At 24.6% G+C, this 20,590-nt stretch overlaps 1 protein-coding gene across 1 annotated transcript in view; it reads right to left on the bottom strand.

Moving 5' to 3' along the window:
- The window catches only part of LOC129615723 (probable serine/threonine-protein kinase DDB_G0282963), a 96,687-nt gene extending 85,251 nt beyond the window's left edge, over positions 1-11,436 (bottom strand). The window contains exon 1 of the mRNA XM_055531090.1: positions 8,748-11,436. Coding sequence (XP_055387065.1) covers positions 8,748-10,987 — 2,240 coding nt within the window. The 5' untranslated portion in view covers positions 10,988-11,436. The remainder of the gene's footprint in view (positions 1-8,747) is intronic.
- Between the last annotated feature and the right edge of the window lie 9,154 nt (positions 11,437-20,590).

Here is a 20,590-nt window from a genome sequence, read left to right as displayed (position 1 = left end):
ATCGTAGATTATTGTGTTTATAAATGGGAAGTTGTAATGATTTTTATCTTAAAAAATATTAATATTTTTCATTTCAGTTTTTTAATTTTTTTATTTTTATAAATTGAGTTTTTATTTATAATAAAATTTTGTTTTTCTTTTATTTTTTTTTTACGCTTGTTTTTTTTGAAATATGATTATGATTTGGCCTTGCATTAATGAAATTAATTTATAAAATGAAGATGAAAAATGAAGAGAAAAAAATTTTTTTTTCTCATTTGGTTTATGTGTACCGGAATTCTCTCACATTATTTTGTGTAATAAAAATTTTACTTTTTGGTATTTTCATTTAAATATTGAGAAATTTAATGCAAATTCACTGCATTAGGGAGAAGCTTCATGCAAGAAATTTGAAATTTTTTTCTTGGAAAAGAAAATATTTACTTCATAAAAAAAGCTGAGATCGGTATGGTCTGATATCAAGTTAATCATAACTACTAGTGCTCTCGCTTTAGTAAGGCATTTGTTTTACTTTTTAGTCAGATATACTATTGCTAAGTTACTTAATCTCTTCTAATATTCCATTTATTTTAAACAATAGAAAAGAAATTAATGTTGCTCTTTACCAAATTTTAATACCCGTTTATTTTATATAAACTCTATTTTAACTGAAAACTTTAAGTCTTTTTTGTGGACCTGCGACCTTGGAAAACGAATGTTTACACAAGCTGTCGAAAAAAAGTTGTAGAGTTTTCAATGATCTTTTTAATAACACGCCATATGACTATATTTAGGGTATTTTTTTTAAGGCCTACCAACGACAAGTCACGACATTCAACCACATACGGTTAGTATTAGTTTCAGTGAGCCAATTTTGCTCATTTTCAATATCGATCTCCGTAGAATAAAAATATATATATGTGACAAATTATCAAATAGCTATCAGTTCTTTACGTTATCAGAAGGGCACTTCAACAGCAATTGCACGGTCGGACGTATATTCTTTAAGTATCGGAAATGTTTCTTTACTAGTGTTTACATTTTGGCAAATTTAATGCACCATTAGGATCGCCATTGAACAAAAGCTTCTAACAATAGTTTCGTTATAACAAAAGCTACTATATCCTAATAAAATGAGGACTATTGGTTTGAGAAGCCAACTGCTCATTGACTGCTCATAACATATGCATCAGAACATTGAAAAAGGAAATGAGACACCTTTCAAAACAGATGAAACTTATACCTTATTCGCATAAAACCTTAAGAATAACGGTTACACATACCTCATTTCGTATTAGTATATGAGAAAAAAAGAAAAATCAATCATTTTAAAAGTAAGAAAAACAGAAAAATGTAAAAAACAAAAATCGATTTTATATTTATCGTTGCTTTTTTCCTCATCTATCTTTAATAAATGTTTATTAGCACTGAACTAGTAAATGATTATAACTTGTTTTGTATCTAAATAGTTATTTTATTACTATCATTTATACTTTGTTTTCTTTATTATTCTTAATTTATATACGATACAAGTAAATGTATGTGAATATGTGAATTTTATATTTTATTAAAGAGTTAAATTTAAAAATTAAGTGTATTAATATAAATTTATCTTAAAAAGATTTGTTTTTCATATCGAATTTTTAATATTATTTAACATTTTTCTCATATTATGTATAAATAATGAATCGTTATCATTTCTCATTAATATAGTTTTCGATATCATACTATTTATACATTAAATGGACACGTTTACACAATAGATTCATATATATAGATGCAGTCAAATCCAAATATAATGAAAATTAATTGATCATACCTAATTATATCTTATAAAATGAGGAAAATGAATCAATTTCAAGATTTTTGTAGTCAATTAAATCTAGACATGAAATGCATCAAAATTTTCTAATTTTAATAAGCCTTGTATAGGTTATATTTTTAGAATATATTATAAATTTATTTATTTGTTTTGTTGCTGGAACACAGGGTTTCCACAAAGCTTCTCTAACGAACTCTTATAGGGCCTATTCGTTTTACTTCTGCCCATATCATGTTGGCAGTGGGGATTTATTTCTTTATTGCTTTTAGCCATGTATTCTTGGGTGGTCGAACGCGGGTTTCACTTCAGTATCTTGCAATTGTTTCAAATGGCCGTCGGAAAGAGTGGCCCATCCATCTCAATTTTTTCCTTCTTATTACTCTTGCGATATAGGTGTGTTACAGCCCAGAGGTCTCTGTTAGTTATTGGCCAGAATTCTCAGCAGATTATTCTTAAGCTTCTATTTATGAATATCTGTATTTTGTTTGTGCATTCATTTTTTGTTAGCCATTTTTGCTAACCATACAGCAGGACACAATGAACACATGTGTTGAATATTCTTAATTTTGTATTTCTGTATAAGTGCGAAAATTTCCAGATGGCCAGTAATCTGCCAAATGCCGCTTTAACCAGATTCAAACTATTTTCTATGTCTTCATTGACCCCCTCAGTTGTCGATATTATGCTGCCGAGATAATTGAATTGACTGACATCTTGTATTTCGCCGGAATTCATGACGAAGTGGGAAGTGGGTAAATTATGTATGTGTCACAAATAAATCTGCTCGACTGTATAACAAATTATATTATAGAATAGTACTTAATTTAAAAAAAAACATTTTATGTAACCAAATAAATCGAAGGACTTGATAATAAAATTTATTACAAAAATATTAAAAAAATTAATCTTTTTAGAAAAGAAAAAAAAAATTATTTTTTTTGTGTTCATTCTCTTATAAATAATTTAATGAACTCTGTTGGAAATTTTCAATGGTATAAATTTGAAGGAAATAGAAAAGAATAATAATGAAAATATTGTTGTATAAGAGAAAAAAAAGGAAATTATCAGAATTAATAATCATTGAAAAAATGAGAAAAAATAATGATTTGTAATTAATTAGAATAGATTTTTGTATATTTTTTTTTCTTTTTTCTTAATTTAAATTTTTTAGATTTATTTCAACTTTATAAATTTTTTTTCCTCGTAATTAGGTATCTCTTTAGTGTATTTTTTGTTATATCGCTAGCTGCGGAAAGTGTTATAAGAGTATACTATAAAAAGGTTAAGTCAAAGGTAATAAAATATAATTTATATCACATATAAAATAATAAATTTTTTTTAAAAACAAAAAATTTAAAAGGTAATAAATATCGATATCCTCTGAATAACTAATGGAATCGATTAATTATTAATTATACAATTGAATTTTGTAATTATTTAGAAAAACACATGATTATTATGATTTATGTGCTTTATGTGTTAGCATAACAATATTAAAGATTAAAATATACTTTATCGTTAATTAAAATTTAATATTATAAGTATGGAGACTTTCAATAAGAGCATAAGAAGGCGCATATTATTGACAATGCCAACGGTTCAGCCAGTTTTTCGCTATGAAATTCATTTTTAATTCTAAACAACTTGTTGCAAAAAATATGTTTACTATATTATTGAATTTTTTCTTGATTCCCTTAATAGACCCTTCCTTAAATATTCTTATTCACAAAATAATCATTTGTTTTCCACCGTTTTCGTTTAATTTTAATTAATTTCCCGGAACTTATAATATTATTAATTTAAAAAATGATGCAAGATATTATTAAAATCTCTTACAAATTGAACAATGAAATTCTTGAAGTAAAATATTCTCTTAACCATTAGCTCATATAATTTACATAATATTGCTTAACCCTAATTTTATTTCGAACTTAAAATTATTTACATATATATTTTAAAGCATTCATGTGAATCCATATGGTTGACATGTAGAAAAATGCAACACTTGTTTTATTGAATTCGATGTAATTTTTTCAAGTAGTATACACACAAATTTTCTTGCGGTTAACTAAATTTTAAAATTATTTTCTACCACTTATATTATTACAATATACACCATTTCCTCTACTTAATTTTTTTCTCTACTTTGTCATAAAAAGGGTTACCATTGCAAAATATAATAAATATTGTCAACAATGAAAAATTGCAGTTAAATTAAAAGTACCTATTCTCTAAATCTACCTATATAACATAATCTCCCTTCAATAAAATAATAATAGTATGAATAAAAATTGTAATACAAAATATAGGCAAACATAGGGAAGTTGTTTTATATAAAGCACAATAACAATGATTAAAAGGTGATTGTAATCAAAAATTATTTAGAGAAAAGATCAAAAGAATAAAAAAACATCAGTAGCACTTCCGACTAAATATATTATGTGTATATACATATATAAAATCCTAAGTAAATTTTTTTCCAATACACGGTTGAAAGATATCAAAAATAAATTTTAATATCGCGCTAACAAAATCATGACACCGAAATATTTCATTAATTTTAAATAAAAAAATCAAATTATCAGCATGTACCAGCTTTTAGACATTTTTACAACACAATCATTTCAAATCAATCAAAAATGTTAATTTGAAATTTTTAATTTTATTACTTAGTAGTAAACTAAAAAAAAAAGAAAAAGCTCAACACATATTACGGAACAAAAGAGATTTAAAATAAAATATAATATAGTATAAGAAATTAAAAATATAGTACGGAGTTATTGTTCTTTAATTTAAAGCAACCAACCACCGATCAATGTGATATTTATAGTGATAAGATCAGTTTATTAAGAACCAGAAAATTTTTGTTAAAATCAAAAGTACCACTTTGATACAATAAGGCGGAGTATCACTTTATTAGGACTCCAATACAGATTTTCAAAAGAAATGCTAATTGGGGATACGAAAAATGTTTCAAGAATCAGTTCATCAATGAATAGTAGTAGTAGTAGTAGTATTAGTAGTAGCAAGAAGGGGCGGCCCAATCTGGGTACCCACGCGAAGCACTAGACCAAAAAGAAGACCCAACGGCAGTTTACCTCCATTGCGAACTTCAAAAGCCATGAACCTCAAAGACTCTCCCGGCAGGTACTCCAAGCCATAATAAATGAAAGCTCCCAGGACGCCGCTCCTCTTTCAAATCAAAAACGAACAGGCACAAAGCACATGTTTCATATAAACCATCTCCAGAACATCCTGACATCCCCGACTCCAAGCCTTATGGCCCTTTTCTCCAAGATGTAATGTTCCGTTAGCACCCCCACTAGTACGCTGAGATCAGCTCTACCATGTTTCAGCTACGCCTTCGTCCTCTTCTCATCCCTACAGGGCCATATCGCTCTGGCTACCATGCACGTGACAGTTCTTGCCCACAACTCCTCTTTTTACTTCTCTTCATCAATGAATACAAATACTTTGTCATCTTGAAATATTTCAACATTAACTGTAAAACACGATTGAAATCTAATATCGAATTGAACTTCAACGATCTTATAATACGTGAATCACTAATGAATAGACTAAACTTCACATTTTCGTATGTGGCGTTCTGTGCAAAAATACTAATGCATTGTACATTAATTTGCGAAAAGAATTGTTCGAACTAGTTGGGAGGAGTATGCAATTGTATTGAACAAATAGTATTGTTCGAATGGAATGCTTTTCTGCATTAAAACTCTATCATATACAACAGTAAAACCTAACATATATAAATTTAAATATCACATTTTTAACATTTTATTTCTTAGACAATATGCATATAAATAGCATCAGCCCAAATACTTATATTCAGTTACTCCTTTCAACAAATCTTTTGATTAGGTTGGTGTTAGTCGAAATAATGGAAATTTATGTTAACAATTGCAGAGAAGAAGAAATTTACAATATTTACAATTTATTGAGTAAAATCAACTTACTAAACTGATTTAATATTGCTCTTTAGTCAAAGGACACCTGCTACAAAAATCAATATAGTTTTCGATCAAGCAAACCACATCTCATTCATTCTCATCCACATCCTTAATTGCTGCTTAACTTACGCAGAATTTTTCTTGTGCACAGTAAAAGAATTGCTTAGTATCAGTTTCATTAAATTGGCATTGAGCGTTCAAGAAAAAAGATACTAATTTCGCATTGAAAATTCGAACAATAAAAGTTTAAAAAAAATATTGATAAGACAAACAACCCTACCATGACAGGCTGATCAAAATCTTTTGGCAGTAAAATAATTTTTACAGTGTTTTGGAGTGAAATAAAAAACTATTGCAAGTAAACATTAACTACTTTAGTTAAAAAATAACATTATTCTTGTAAACAGCTATAAATAATATACAAAACAAAAAAAAACTTGACTGTTATAAAATGAAAAATGAATACGATGATGACCGCCAAAAACTTTAATAAAAATGCTTATACCTCTAATCACCTTGGAATGGAATAAGAAAACCCAATTTTTTTTTTATGATTACAATTTTTTTTTTTCAACTCAGATTTTAATCAATTTGTCTAGATTATAAAATGTGTATGTATATAGATTATCGATAGCTATTCATTTATCGATAATTTAAAATCTTAATTTAAAAACAAAAATGTTTGACTCTATTACAAAGATCACTAAAAATAACTTTGAATTTAACTTTCGATTGCCTAGGCTAGACCATTGAAAAAAAAAAATTCCATTTAACTAGATTTTGATTAAACGTTACTTTTATAATTAATTTCCATTTCTCTTTTAATCGATCAACAAAACGATTTTAATTCAATCTTAATCGAATTTAAGTCGATTTGATTTTTTTTTTTATTAACCTTTTGCTTTTTATAAATTTTTGTTATACTCGAAAGATTTCAATTTTATTTTTTAATAATACAGTTGTATAGCGAATAAAAATAAAAGTTTTCTTTTATTAAAGCTAGACCTCATCTTCAATAAATTTGGATAAAATACAAAAAAAAAAAAAAACAATCAAAGTTGGTTTAAAAAAATTCAAAATTTATTGAGATTCTTCAATATAATTTTTGTTTTTGTATTATAAACTTTCAATTTTAAAGATTTCTTTAGTATAGATGGCTATGTGTTTGTTTCAAAATTTTGATTGATTGGCATTTTAAATTTTGTAGAAAAAATGTGTCATTTGAATTACAATTTAAATTTAATTTTTTAATTCAACCATTTACAATTTCGAGAACAATAATTTAAGATCAGTGATTTTTTTTTTTCAATATTACAAAAAAATTCAAAACTAACCATGAAATCAAGCTAGTTTATATTTTCTAATTGGATGGCAACATTGAATTTTATATTGAACCGCATTGGTAAAAAGACACAAAATAAATTAAATTTTTAAAATTTAAATTTTCAATAAATCAGCATTCAAAGATTTTTAAAGACGACTCATTTTCCAAAAATTTGCTGCTTGCAAACTGATCGATGTATTGAGGTTATATATTGCAACATGGTTAAAAAGCCTTATCGTGTTACAAGTATTACCGTGCTATATATTTTCATTGTAAGCGACGACAACACTGCAATTAAGTGTACACGAAGAAGAACTATATATTTAGAATTTATTCAAAAATTTATTGAATTACAAAGGAAACTATTCCTGTTTACAGGGAAAATTTTAAAATTGGAATTGAAGATGATTTTTTAGATGAATTAAAAATTTAATATTTTTCAAAGACAAGAACCATGTTATAAGAATAAATTATGGGAATTCTTTTATACAACAGCAAAACAGATGGTTGGCGTAATCAAAGGAACGTGTCAAGTCAAAAAAAATGTTTGAATCCTAAGGTATTTATATTTATTCATCCAATTTTGTAACACAATACAATAATATTTTTATTGTAAAATTTTTTGTAAACTTTAAACCTTCGGAACCATGTAAAACGATAAAGTTTCTTAATGGTTCTTGTCAAAAATATGTATTTACTCTAGAATTTACGCATGTTCTATATTATTTCAGTAAAGTAGTATTCGAAGTACTTCGAAAAACATTCATTATACATACTGAATTTAATATACGAGTATAACTTGTTTTTATAACTATTTTAGACTAACTGTCATAGACACAAACCGATACAATATGCGTATATTATTGAAATACATACATATTTTTGTTTATATTCAAGCAAACGCAATATTTCAAGTCTTGACCAACTAATTTTCAACTTGAGTATAATTTTCACTTAAACTTCTTTTACGAGTATATATATATATTATGTCCAAAGTAATTTAAAAATTCTCTTTATCTCTTCTTGCTTGCATGCTTCTAAATTAATTTCTTGTTAATTTTTCTGAACATTTTATAAAATTTGAAATTCTTGTTCATTAAGATAACACAATTTTCACTTCAACTTTTACAATACACATAGTCATGAATGCATTTTTTATGGCTATATATATATTTCGACCATATTATGCATATAAATAGAAAACATAAGGAAATATTTAAAAATTTACATAATACGAATATTAGAGAAATCTATGAATATTTAATAATATTAAATTTAAAAGAAGAAAAACAAATCTAAATTTCCTATAAAATATTTTACTTAATTAGTTAACCAGAATCAAATTAGTTTCTACATTTTCTTATAAATTATTTTAAACGGTTCACATAAATTTTTCAACACGTAGAACGGATCTTATACAAAAGGCAGAAGAAGAGTTGGATTTGTTTAATAAAATAACCTAATTTTGTAAATGAGAAAAGTAGAATTGATTTTTTCTTAACTTGTTGCATTTTGACTTATAGCAAAAGTATGTAAAAGAAAATTGTCTGAGGCTTTCTTTTGATTTGCTCTCGGTTAACTAGTAAATTTATAAGGTCTTTATATAAGTCTCGAAATAACAATAAAATTCTAATTGATATTAAATTCAACTTACATTAAATTCAAATCAAGATCCATAGCTAGAATTCCCTTATTAATTTCCAATGATAATTCATTATTATAATTTTTAATAATTCTTTGATTTTTATCATTATTTCTACCAACAGATGTCACATCACTCAAACTAAAATTAATTTCATCATCATGATACCATACTCCTGTACGATTTCTACATATATATAGATGCCTTAGGTCATGTTCATTAAAATATAATCTCTTTTTAACAGCTGATGTTGAAGTTGATGTTATTGCTGTTTCTGCTATTTTTGGTATTACTGTTGCTGTTGTTCTTGTGTTCCCATTATGTATTTTTAAATTATTATTATTATTATTATTTATTTCATTTTCTTTATACTGATTAATTTTATTACTACAACCACTTATTGTACTTTGACTACTACAACTTCTTGATGTATTAATACTATTTGAATTTGTATTATTACAACTTGTAGCAATTTCTATTGATATTGATGGTGATAATGATGGTGATTTTATTAAAATTTCTGGTGTTGATGATGATGATGATAATGGTGATTTTAATTGTATTGGAGTTGAAAAATTTTTCGATAAATATGAAAATGTAGCTGGACAAGAAGATGATTTACTGTTATTCAATTTATCAACATCAATAAAATTATCATCAATATTAATTTTTCTATTATAATTATTATTATTACAATTTTTTTTATTATCCTCATTTATATTATTTGTATAATTATTAATTAAAGTTGTATCTGATATTAATAATGATTTTCTTCTAGGCAAATATTGTTCACTACCACATTCAATAAATTTAAGTTCATTAATATTTTCTTCATTAATTTTAACCTGATGTTGCTGATCATCAACATCATTATTATTATTATTTAGTTTTGAAATTAAATTAGTACTAGTGTCGTTAAAATCTTCAACATCAAAAGTATGTTTAATTAAATTTTGTTGATTTTTAAGTGAAAATCTATCAATTTTTGAAAAAATTTTTAAACCGGACGGTGATGATGATGGTGATGATAATGCTGGTGATAGAGATATTGATGGTGATAGTGACAATGATGGTGATACTGATGTTGATATTCCATTTGAAAATGATGTTTGTTGAACGTTTAAAAACAAGTTTTCTCTATTATTTAAATTATTAGATGCAACATTATTGAATTGGGTTGGAAATATTTTATGTTTTTGAAATAATTTTCCATTTTGATGATCTTGATAGTGTAGTTGTTGTTGTTGTTGTTGTTCTTGTTCTGGAAAATGTTGATTCTGATGTTGTAAATTTTTCTCTGAAAGTCTTTTTATTGTTTTTGATGGTAACTGTTCATTATTTTTATTTATTAAAGAATCATTAATGTTATTATTACATGTTGATAAGAAATGATCATCAAGTACAGCTACTTTTGCATTCTGTCTTGTTGGTTCATCTAAAATATTACAAATATTCATAAGATGATCATTTGCATTTACATCAGAATTTTTATATTTATATTGTAAATTTTCTGTTGTAATCGTTGTTGGTATCGTTGTAGATGTTGCTATTGTTGTAGACGTATATAAACTATTATTATTACTATTATTACTATAGTAAGTTGAAAATAAAATACTTTGGTCATTTAATATTTGATGATGATATTGATAATTTTGTTGTTCATTTTGTTGTTGTTTAACTAGTTGTTGTTGTTGATTTTGCCGTTGTAAATTATTTGGTTGTAAAGAAATTTCATCATTTTGTTCATTATTATTATTACTATTACTACTATTATTATTATTATTGTGCCTACTTAAGAATAAAAGCTTCCTTGAGCGAAGTCGTAAAGAGTTTTTGGTTGAATTGATTAGTTTTTGTGGTGATAGATTTTTTAAAGATGATGATATTGAGTAACGATTTTCATTATTATTATTATTACTAGTATTAGTAGTACTATTATTATTTGTAGTAGCTGTTGTTGTTGTTGTCGGAGTAGTTTTTGAAGACATTACAGTATTTAATTTCGATTTCATATTTTTAATAGAATTTTGTTTTTTTATTAAATTTCTTGACGTAATCAATTTTTTACCATATTTTTTACGATAATAATCCTTTTGATCATCATAAATAAAACAAACTTTCCACCATTGTTTACATGATAATAAATTGGCGCGACGTGTTAATGTTGAATTTCGTTTTGTTGCCGCTATTTTAAGTTGATTTTGTTGTATATGAAATTGTAAATCATTTTCCAATGTTAAATCCGTTGACATTGTTCATGATTAATTTCTATTTTTGAAAAAAATTTTCCCTTTTCTTTTTTTTTTTCTTGTGTTGGGTTTTAATTTATTTACATATGAAGTTAAATGTTTACAAAATCTTATTATGCTTGTATTAATTTTAATATTTTTAACCTTTTTTCTTTATTTATGTACAAATTACATACATATATTCATATATTATTTCACTTTAAATTGAAACTATAAATTGCTAGATTTTGAATTAAATTATAAAACTAAAAAAAAATTAAGCATTCATGTAACAAAATACAATAATTATTTTTCAATTGCACTCCTTTAAAATATAAAATAAAAAAATCTTATAATTTCACTTCAAATATGCAATGGGATTTTCTAATGAACATGTCAACATACATATACATAAAATATATATGTACATAATAATAACATGTGAAATATATGCTATATAGGCATAATATAAACAAAAACAAAAAAGAAATCACTTACTATACGCAAATACTTAACTCACGAATTTTTTCAATTTCATTTTTAATTTTTTTTTTTTTTTTTGTGTTTACCTCTATAAAAATCACGAAACTTTGTATTCAACACTAATTCTCTACTTCAATTCTCGTATAACTATTACAATATCTTGAACAAAATAAATAAAGTTTTAAAATTGTATTTATGAAAAATTCAAGCTGTGGTTGTTGTTTTCCTTATAATTTCTTTTCTTTTTCAAATTGTAGATATTGTAAAAACCAAAAATAAAATGAAATTTTTTTTATAATAGTTAAAATTCACTTTAGTTTCAAACGTTATTATATTAGTACATGTATATAGTATATTTGTATATTAGAGGCTTGAAGGCATAAATTAAATTATAAACTGTTCATATGCGCAATCCTCTTAAACCATATTCTACTATAATATGCAAGTATCTATTTTACATGAGATATTATTACATTATAGTATTACTGTAATATACTCAAAATATAGATATAATAATTTTATTTTTATTTTTGTTTTTCATTTATTATGTGAATTGTGTATAAAATATAAACAAATAAGTAATTACTGCATTAAAAGTAACAAGAAACCTCGTCATCATCATCATTATCATAAACAAAAAAAACATATTACTATATTTTGTAGTCGGCGGTAAATAATATACCCACATGCATAAGAAATGCATATATACATATATAGAAATTTATATTAACTATGTTATTTTCTCTAATATTTTATTACTTCTACACTACTGTTATTTTAATATATATATTATATTTCTTCATATATTCATATTATAAATAATTGAATTTATTCCGAACAGCACATTATTCAAATAAAAATTGTGTATTTTGTTCAGTATTTTTAAATTTGCAATTTAATATTCCATCTTCATGCACAAATTATTTTCTAAAAAAAAAAAAATGAAACACGATCCGCGACTTCAAAAAATGAAAAAGTAGATCACAACAAATAAAATCCCAAAAAAAAAGCAACAACACTTTATATGTGTATAACAATATCATCGATTTATAAATGAGTATAAAAAAAATACACAAGACGAACAAATTGAAAAATATGCGTATGGGAAAACCAAAAAAGTATAAGATTATCGTGACGCGTTACAAACATTAAACGAAACAATTACAATACAAGCGACGAATGCAACGATTTACAATCAAATGAATCGCGAACAAAAAAAAAAACAAACAAAAACAAATATTTTTAATTAAAAAAATTTTTATTTTATTTTTTTCTTTTTTTAATCCAAAAATTATATGTAAACAAAGAATACCGCGCACACAAAATTAATAGAGAAAAAAGAGCGCTTTTTACTTGCTTAAGCAACGACGTTTATTTTCAAACTAACAGGTTAATCTTTGAATTCCAATGAAAATACCTGTAGTATAACAGAATATTTTTTCAAAAAAAAAAAAACTAAGCTAATCTAAATATAAATATTTTTTTTTTTTACAAAAAAAAAAATAAATACAATAAAAAAATGAAAAGAAAACGAACAACCAAATAAACAAGTAAGAGAATAAAAATAAAAGAAAACAAGTAAAAAACAAAAAAAAAAAACTTAAACAGGTAAGAAGAAACCCAAAAACACCTGATGAACGAATATAAAAGAAAAACAAAACAGAAAGAAAATATAACAAATAACAGTAAGGAAATTTAGTACTTCAAAAACAAAGAGACGAAGAGAGAGAGAGAGAGAGAGAAAGAGAGACAGAAAGAGTGTTAGTTAGAGAAGAATATATTGTACAAATAGATCAAAAGGAAAGTAAAGAAGAGAAGAGAAAAATTTAAATGAAAATATTCATGATGAAAATTTGCACACACAATACAATCATTCAATAACCTTAAAATTAAATAACAAAAAATAATACCTTAATGATGACTGGGAAAATATTTAATAGCATAATTGTATGTATGTACACTTGTAAGTGGAAATGAAGATGAATTTGGCTGAAATTGATAATGTACAATAATCGATTTTTTGGAAATATTTTATTTATTATTTATGTATAATGCAAAATAGTAAGTAAATTTTAAGTTACAATAATCTTAAAGGTCAAACAGTTCACTTTCATATATTTAGCTAAACACAATTTTTCCATAGCATTTCATCTTTATTATTATCTGAAGGCCTCACTAAGCTAATATTATTCAAATTTTCATAATTGGGTTCTTAAAGTATATTCATATATTCTGTTTGAACCGTGTGTTTTACATTATTTTGATCATTAAATTCAGTTTAATCAACTTTTACCAGTAGTTTAATTTTTTATATAAAACTAATTTGATTCCTGATGGATTTTATCAGTTAAATAAAATTAAAATTTAATTAATTTCATTATTATTATAATAGGTTCTTTATCACATTATATTTTCACCCACGAGTATGTATGCGCTCATTCCACTTCTATGAATTAATTCGTAAATTAATTGTTTTACTCGAATTTTGAACTTTCATATATCTAATATACGAAAAATCTTGAAATTAAATTTTAACTCTTATAATTAAATTAAAGTATAATTTTTCAGGTATTCTTAACACACCAAAAACAACAAAAAAACTCTTTGTATGTAAGTATGCATAACACGAAAACATTTATGAATAACAAAAGTAACCAAATAGAAAACAAAATAAGAAGACCACAAAATAAATTGCATTTTCCCTCATCAAATGTATAATTCACATAAATTTAATTATACACACATATATTCTACATATTCGTATATATAAAAGATACAAAAAAAAATTGGTACCAAGATTTTGTTGACTGTAAACGTTTAGTTACCAGTGTTGTTATTTTAAATGTTTGTATACCTACATATATGCATATGTAAATTTTATATTGAATAAATGAATTAATGCATTTTCACAAAATGAATTTTCCACACACACACACAAGTATTTTTTAAATACATATATTATACTCTTCCATTAATACTTCATGTTATATTTTGTGCCGCATATAACACTTTTCAGTTTATTTTATAAATATATGACTATATGAGTAAGCAAGTATGTTATATTGCAATATAATTCAAGTATATGTGGATAAGCACCAGTGCATAATGTATAGCGAGCTTAATTTTAAACCTGATAATACAATAGTATAACAATATTATAAGTATAACGTTGTTATTTTACATGCAACTGCATATACTCGTATAGAGATAATATTCTCTTCATCTTTGTGGTAATTTCTGGGTTCACCACTCTTTTCATATAAATTGGATTTTATTTTTTAAGTCCGCTTTTGTTAATTTTGCTTTTTTTTTTTCTTTCTTATTAGTTGTATTTCAACATTATATTGTAGAAACAAAGCGAACAAAACCAGAGAAACAAAAAAATAATAAAATTAAATGTTATAAGAGAAAGAAATGGTTATTTTACATGTTAATTTCACTAGATTTTATTACAAGTACACAAACAACTATTTGTACAAAATTTAGTACATTTAAATTTTAATGCAGCAATATGGGTAATAATGTAGGCCATATGCTATTGAATTAGATTTTGCAATATTTACAAAAATAATTGATTTCCAAAAAAAAATAAATAAAATTCAGTTCTAAAAGTAAAACGAGTAATACAACTTTCATTCATATTCAATTTTAATTTCAATTTTTTTTGTAATATTCTAGTGAAGATGGCCAAAAATTGTACTATAAATGCATAGATAGATTTATAATGAACATAACATAGACAACCTGGTTAACTAACGATTTGGTATTTCTATTACAATATATTAAGAGCAATTCTCCGATACAATCTAGGTCAAAATTAAATAAATTCAATTCTTATAACAAAATTTCAGTAATTTTTTATGTAAAACATGTTTATCATTCTATTTCCAATTAAATATAAAATAATTTGAATAAAATATTTTTGATTTTAAGCCTACACATGTATGATTTTCTAACTGGATTTTCTTATTGTCATACAATTGCTTGTCTATTGATGAAAATTTTGGAGTTATTTAAGAAACACAGTAATAATTTCATAAAAATTTATTTTAATGTTTGCGTCTTCTGTTTTATAAGATAAGCAATTCGTTCTCAAATATTTCAATCTATATTTAACCTGTACAAAAAAAGTAGAAATGCTCACAATTTGTAAACTAATGCTATTCTGGAATTTGATTAAATTTTTAAGATTTATTCAAATAGGATCTCCGAATTTAATTCATGCCTAAAATAACACAATCTTTAGCTTTATAAAGTGGTGATTTCCACTTTATTGTATATATAAATTTAAAATGAATGATAATTGTAACTAAACACTAGATTACTTAAATGTCTTATTTTATTCAATGGGTGACATCTGTCTCTATGAGATTCCACCATTTCCACGAAACTGCGGCGACTAGTTGGCTCAAACATGCCAAAAATGTCAAGAATGAGGTGGGGCAACTAAGAGAATCTCGGTGGGCATAGGTTAATGGTAACAACCTATCTTCAACATGTCTCGCCCCCCCCCCGATCCAGTTACTAGTTGATAGCCGGGAAGGGGAGTAAACTGGGTTCCGCGACAAACGGATCCTCTCTGATAGCAGAGAGTATTTTAACCTTGTTGCGTCATGCGGGGCTCCCGACGTAGTGGATCACCCCTCGTGGGACCAAAACATGAATAAGTGCGAGATCACCAAAATATTCCCTACACTTCATCATGCATCGACGCACCAGGTACTAGTGATGAAAGACGACCCCCCTTGTTCGGCACAACTGCACAATCACAAGTTAAATATTCAAGTATTGCCGCCTCTCGAACAATTCAGAGGTTGTGAGAGCTAACTTAAAATAGAAAAATAGACTTGGAATATAAAAACCGGCTGTCGACTTTTTCAATTTTTATCTTATACTTTTATTTTTTTATTAGTTTCAATATTTTAACGCATGCTCTCCTTTATTATGATAAGGAGGATTTTAGTAATATTTAACTTTTGTTGTTTTGTTATGCATTCCAAATTATTATTTTCTTACATTTTTTTATACATATTAAATACTATAAGACTTAAGTACATCACGATCCGACCTTAATGATTTATTACTTTTTTTTTCTTTTTAAAAATTTTTCACTATATTTTCATATTATTGTATATAAAAAAAAGAAAACCATTGTAAATTTTTTCTAATATAAATTAATTTTTCAATTATTTAGAGCATTCTAGAGACTAGGAAGTGCATATTGCATGTCTAAATAATTTGTATTTTCTACATATAGTTTAATACACCCATAAATAAAAAATTATTTCAAAAAGAATACCATTATATACCCCATACGTAATATGGTGTCTTCATGAAGGAAAATTTTATAAAATATCTAAAAATTGCACCCACTTTAAACATCATAAACACTATATATTTAAATACAGAACTGTTGTAAGAGTCACGTTTTTATTACATCCCTTTACTGAACAAAATAATAACAATAATATTATATAGAGGCTGCAAAATTTTTAAGATTTTATCTCTATAATGTAATAAAATAAAAAAATTCTAATTGAGATTAACATTTCTCACATATACACACAAATGCACGATAGCTTTATTTCATATTTTTAAATTAGAAATATTTTTATAATGCAAAATTATTATTAAATTTTTATTTAAAGCAAAAGGAATTTCTATAATCACCATTATTACGACATGAAAGTCAAGTTTTAATTTTTTAAAAATTATATTATGTGAAAATTAAATGCAATAAGTAGAAACATTATAGAACCCATAGAGATAATTTGTAAAACAATTACCAATTATTGAAATTTTCTATTTTCTATTAAAAAAAATGAAATCAACACTCACTTTAACATTTTAATAAAATTATTTTTTCTAAAAGTCTTATATAATTGATTTAAAATTCCAATAAAATTAAAATGAGGAAAATAGAATTTTTTTTATAATTAAAATAAAAGAATTAAATGTGTGAGCATATGTGCTCACACATTTATAACTAATTCAAATGAAATGCTATCGTAAAACAAGTTATGGTATATGTACGATATTGGTTATAAGATATTAATATAAGAATATGATGTAGATCTTTCCGAAAAATTTTAACTTGGAAATTAAATATAATATTTTTAGAGGAATTTGTATTCCGTGAAAAAAAGTTGCGGTTGTATTAGAAAATTTTAAAATTTGTATTGCATATCTTGCAGGCGCATTACAATTAAAAATTAGATTTACGCCTGTAATAATTTCTAAAAGGCATTCCTGATCAGTTTGTGTAGCTTAATTATCTTAATTTTCAATCATTATTATCATTTAAATTTGGCTTAATATAAATAAGAAAGTATATGAGAAATTTACTTACCAAATATTTCATTCAAAGCACACCAAAATCATTGCAGAAATCTGAAATTAAACGATATAAAAATTAATAATAAATTTCAAATAAACTCTTATTTAATTTTAAAAACTTAAATTTTTTCTAAAAATTTTTTATTGAAGACTCCTAATTTCCGAAATAAAAAAATTCCATTTTTATCGGATTATATTTCCATCGAAAAATATTGATTCCCTTACGCACAGGATTCTTCTCTAACGACCCTAACCTTTAATTAAAAATTATTAAATTTGAGCCCAATACAGTATACACTTTGTAAACTTTGAAAAGAAAATGTCAACCATTACAAGAATCCTTTGATATTTTGTATAAGACGTACATTTGAATAATATAACGGTGCAAAATTTTTAATTATAATATTAAGTATTAATATTCAATCAAATAAATTCGAATTATAATTTTCTAGGAATAAAATTGCCAACCATATTTTGTTTACGCATTATACACGAGTATAATGTAAAGCAAGAAATTGGTGTTCCGCGGAAGATTATATAATCATAAAGTTATATATATATTATAGCCGCATCAATTAATAATAAATTTAATATCCACACATAATGTGTATGAAACCTGGCACATGTGAAATTTTCTATTTAAACGTTCTCATTAGATTTTCTTCTCATAATAATTTTTGTTTCTTTTTTTTCAAAATTATATATGTAGCTATATTTCATTTGAAAATATTATGGAAAACTTTTTTTTTTTTGCCAATGACAATTTTCTTCTTTCATATACATACATATTGTATAATATACATTATATATGTATAACAGTATTTAAACGCATAAAAACTATGTGTATATCAAATTGTAATTAACTTTTGAACATGTCTTTTTCAATTATGCCGTTCTGTTCTATTTATTTATTAAACCGGACGCTTACTCTCTAGACATTCATTTATCAATTCAACACTTAATAGTCTATATATAAATATATATACATATATAGTATTAAAAATCTATTAGATAAATCAATAGCTTATATTGTATAATAGATTTTCTCATGAAAATTATAATCTTTTTTTTTTTTTTTTTAAAGAAACAAAATTCAAAGTTCAAAGAAATAATTTTCACAAATCAAGATATTATTATACACATACATACAGACGGAGTTACATGATCTGACTTGAGAATTAGGAGTTTTATACAGGAAACTGTGATAAATTTAATTATAAATTAAATGTTATTACGTTTGATCTATATAGGTATACGTACACTGATTATTACAATCTAAAATGATCGATTCATTCATTTAATTCACAGAGAGAAAATATTGTGTTTTATTTGTAATTCGTGAAATTCATTAATTGTTTCTATAATTTTAAAACACCATAGCCATTAATACATAGGAAAAATAAAATATCACTGTCATGGAAGTGCCATAGGTTTTTTTTTTTTATTAAATTTTTATTTTTTAATCTAAAAACAAAACAATGATATTAAATTTTTTTTTTGTTTCCTCGATTTTTTGTCCTCTTATCTTGTGTTAAAGGTGTGCTCATCACGTTTAAAATTTAGTTTACGCACGAAATCATCAAATGTTCTAGTTTTAATTTTTTCTATTTTATTTTTTCATTAAAATTAATTTATAGTGATAGCTTGTAGATCTCAACGTGATGATAGTTTTTTTTTTTTTTGGTTTTACTTTTTGTTTTTCATTATTTTTTGATACCTCTTATTACGATAGATCAATGATCATAGTTACTTATTATAAAAAAATGAATTAATTTTATATCTAGAGTTTTTTTACTTTTTAAAAATCTGTATAGAGAATGCAATAAGTATAAAGAGAAATCGATGTAAAATTTTCAAAAAATTTTTAAAATCTTAATTACAATCGTAATTTTTCGAATTAATTTTGATTAAAAAAAATTCCACCCTATTCAAGTTGAGGATCACATAATGCAGGTAAGACTTATAAGCCTTAAAATTTTTGAAAAGTAATGAATTCAATTATTATTAAAATAGATTTTCTCAAACTATTTTAATTCATAAACATAATTTTAAAAAAATATTTACGATAATACAAACAATTCTTTTGTAATTTTTGATTTTCCTGATAATCTACATACTCCTGGAAAAATTTGCCTGAAAGTATGCAAGAAAATTATTCTAATACAAAAAAATCGTTCATATTTCCACGACTGCATTATGTGAACGAAAACGATTTGGATATCACAAATTATTAATCAGAAATAGAAAATTCGGGTAGATGAAGCTAAAATATTTATCTTTGATTAGAATCAAAAAACAGTCACTTCTTAACTTAAACTTTATAAAATTAAAGTAACTATCATAAAGTTATAGATTTCATAAAAATTATTAGATTTTCTTTATAATTTTATCACGTATTGAAACCAAGAAATTACGATATACTTTCTCTTTTTAACTACTTAAATTATAAAAATTATAAATTTCAGATTATAAAAAATCCTTATTGATCATTTGAAATTTATAAAAATTGTTGATTTTTATATAGTAGCTATATTTTTATTAAGGAAGTAACTAAAATGATTTCAAAAATAAGCTTGAATAAATTTTAATTTGTGTACATTGAAGATTTTTTTCTGAAAGGAAAAAAGTAATTTAAATTTGAATCACGTAAATCGTAGATTAATGATGTTTTTTTTATTATTTGCTAGATTATAGTAGTAAGGAAGGCGAATACATTAAATCAGCTATGCCGAATCAATATAACATTAATTCTTCAATACCTTCGGATTGTTGTCTCGGATAGAACATTATTAGAAATTTCTTATTTCC

Source organism: Condylostylus longicornis, unplaced genomic scaffold (assembly GCF_029603195.1).
Source record: "Condylostylus longicornis isolate FDR11 unplaced genomic scaffold, ASM2960319v2 ptg000145l, whole genome shotgun sequence".
NCBI classification, from domain to species: Eukaryota; Metazoa; Arthropoda; class Insecta; order Diptera; family Dolichopodidae; genus Condylostylus; species Condylostylus longicornis.
This window is presented reverse-complemented; position numbering and strand designations above follow the sequence as displayed.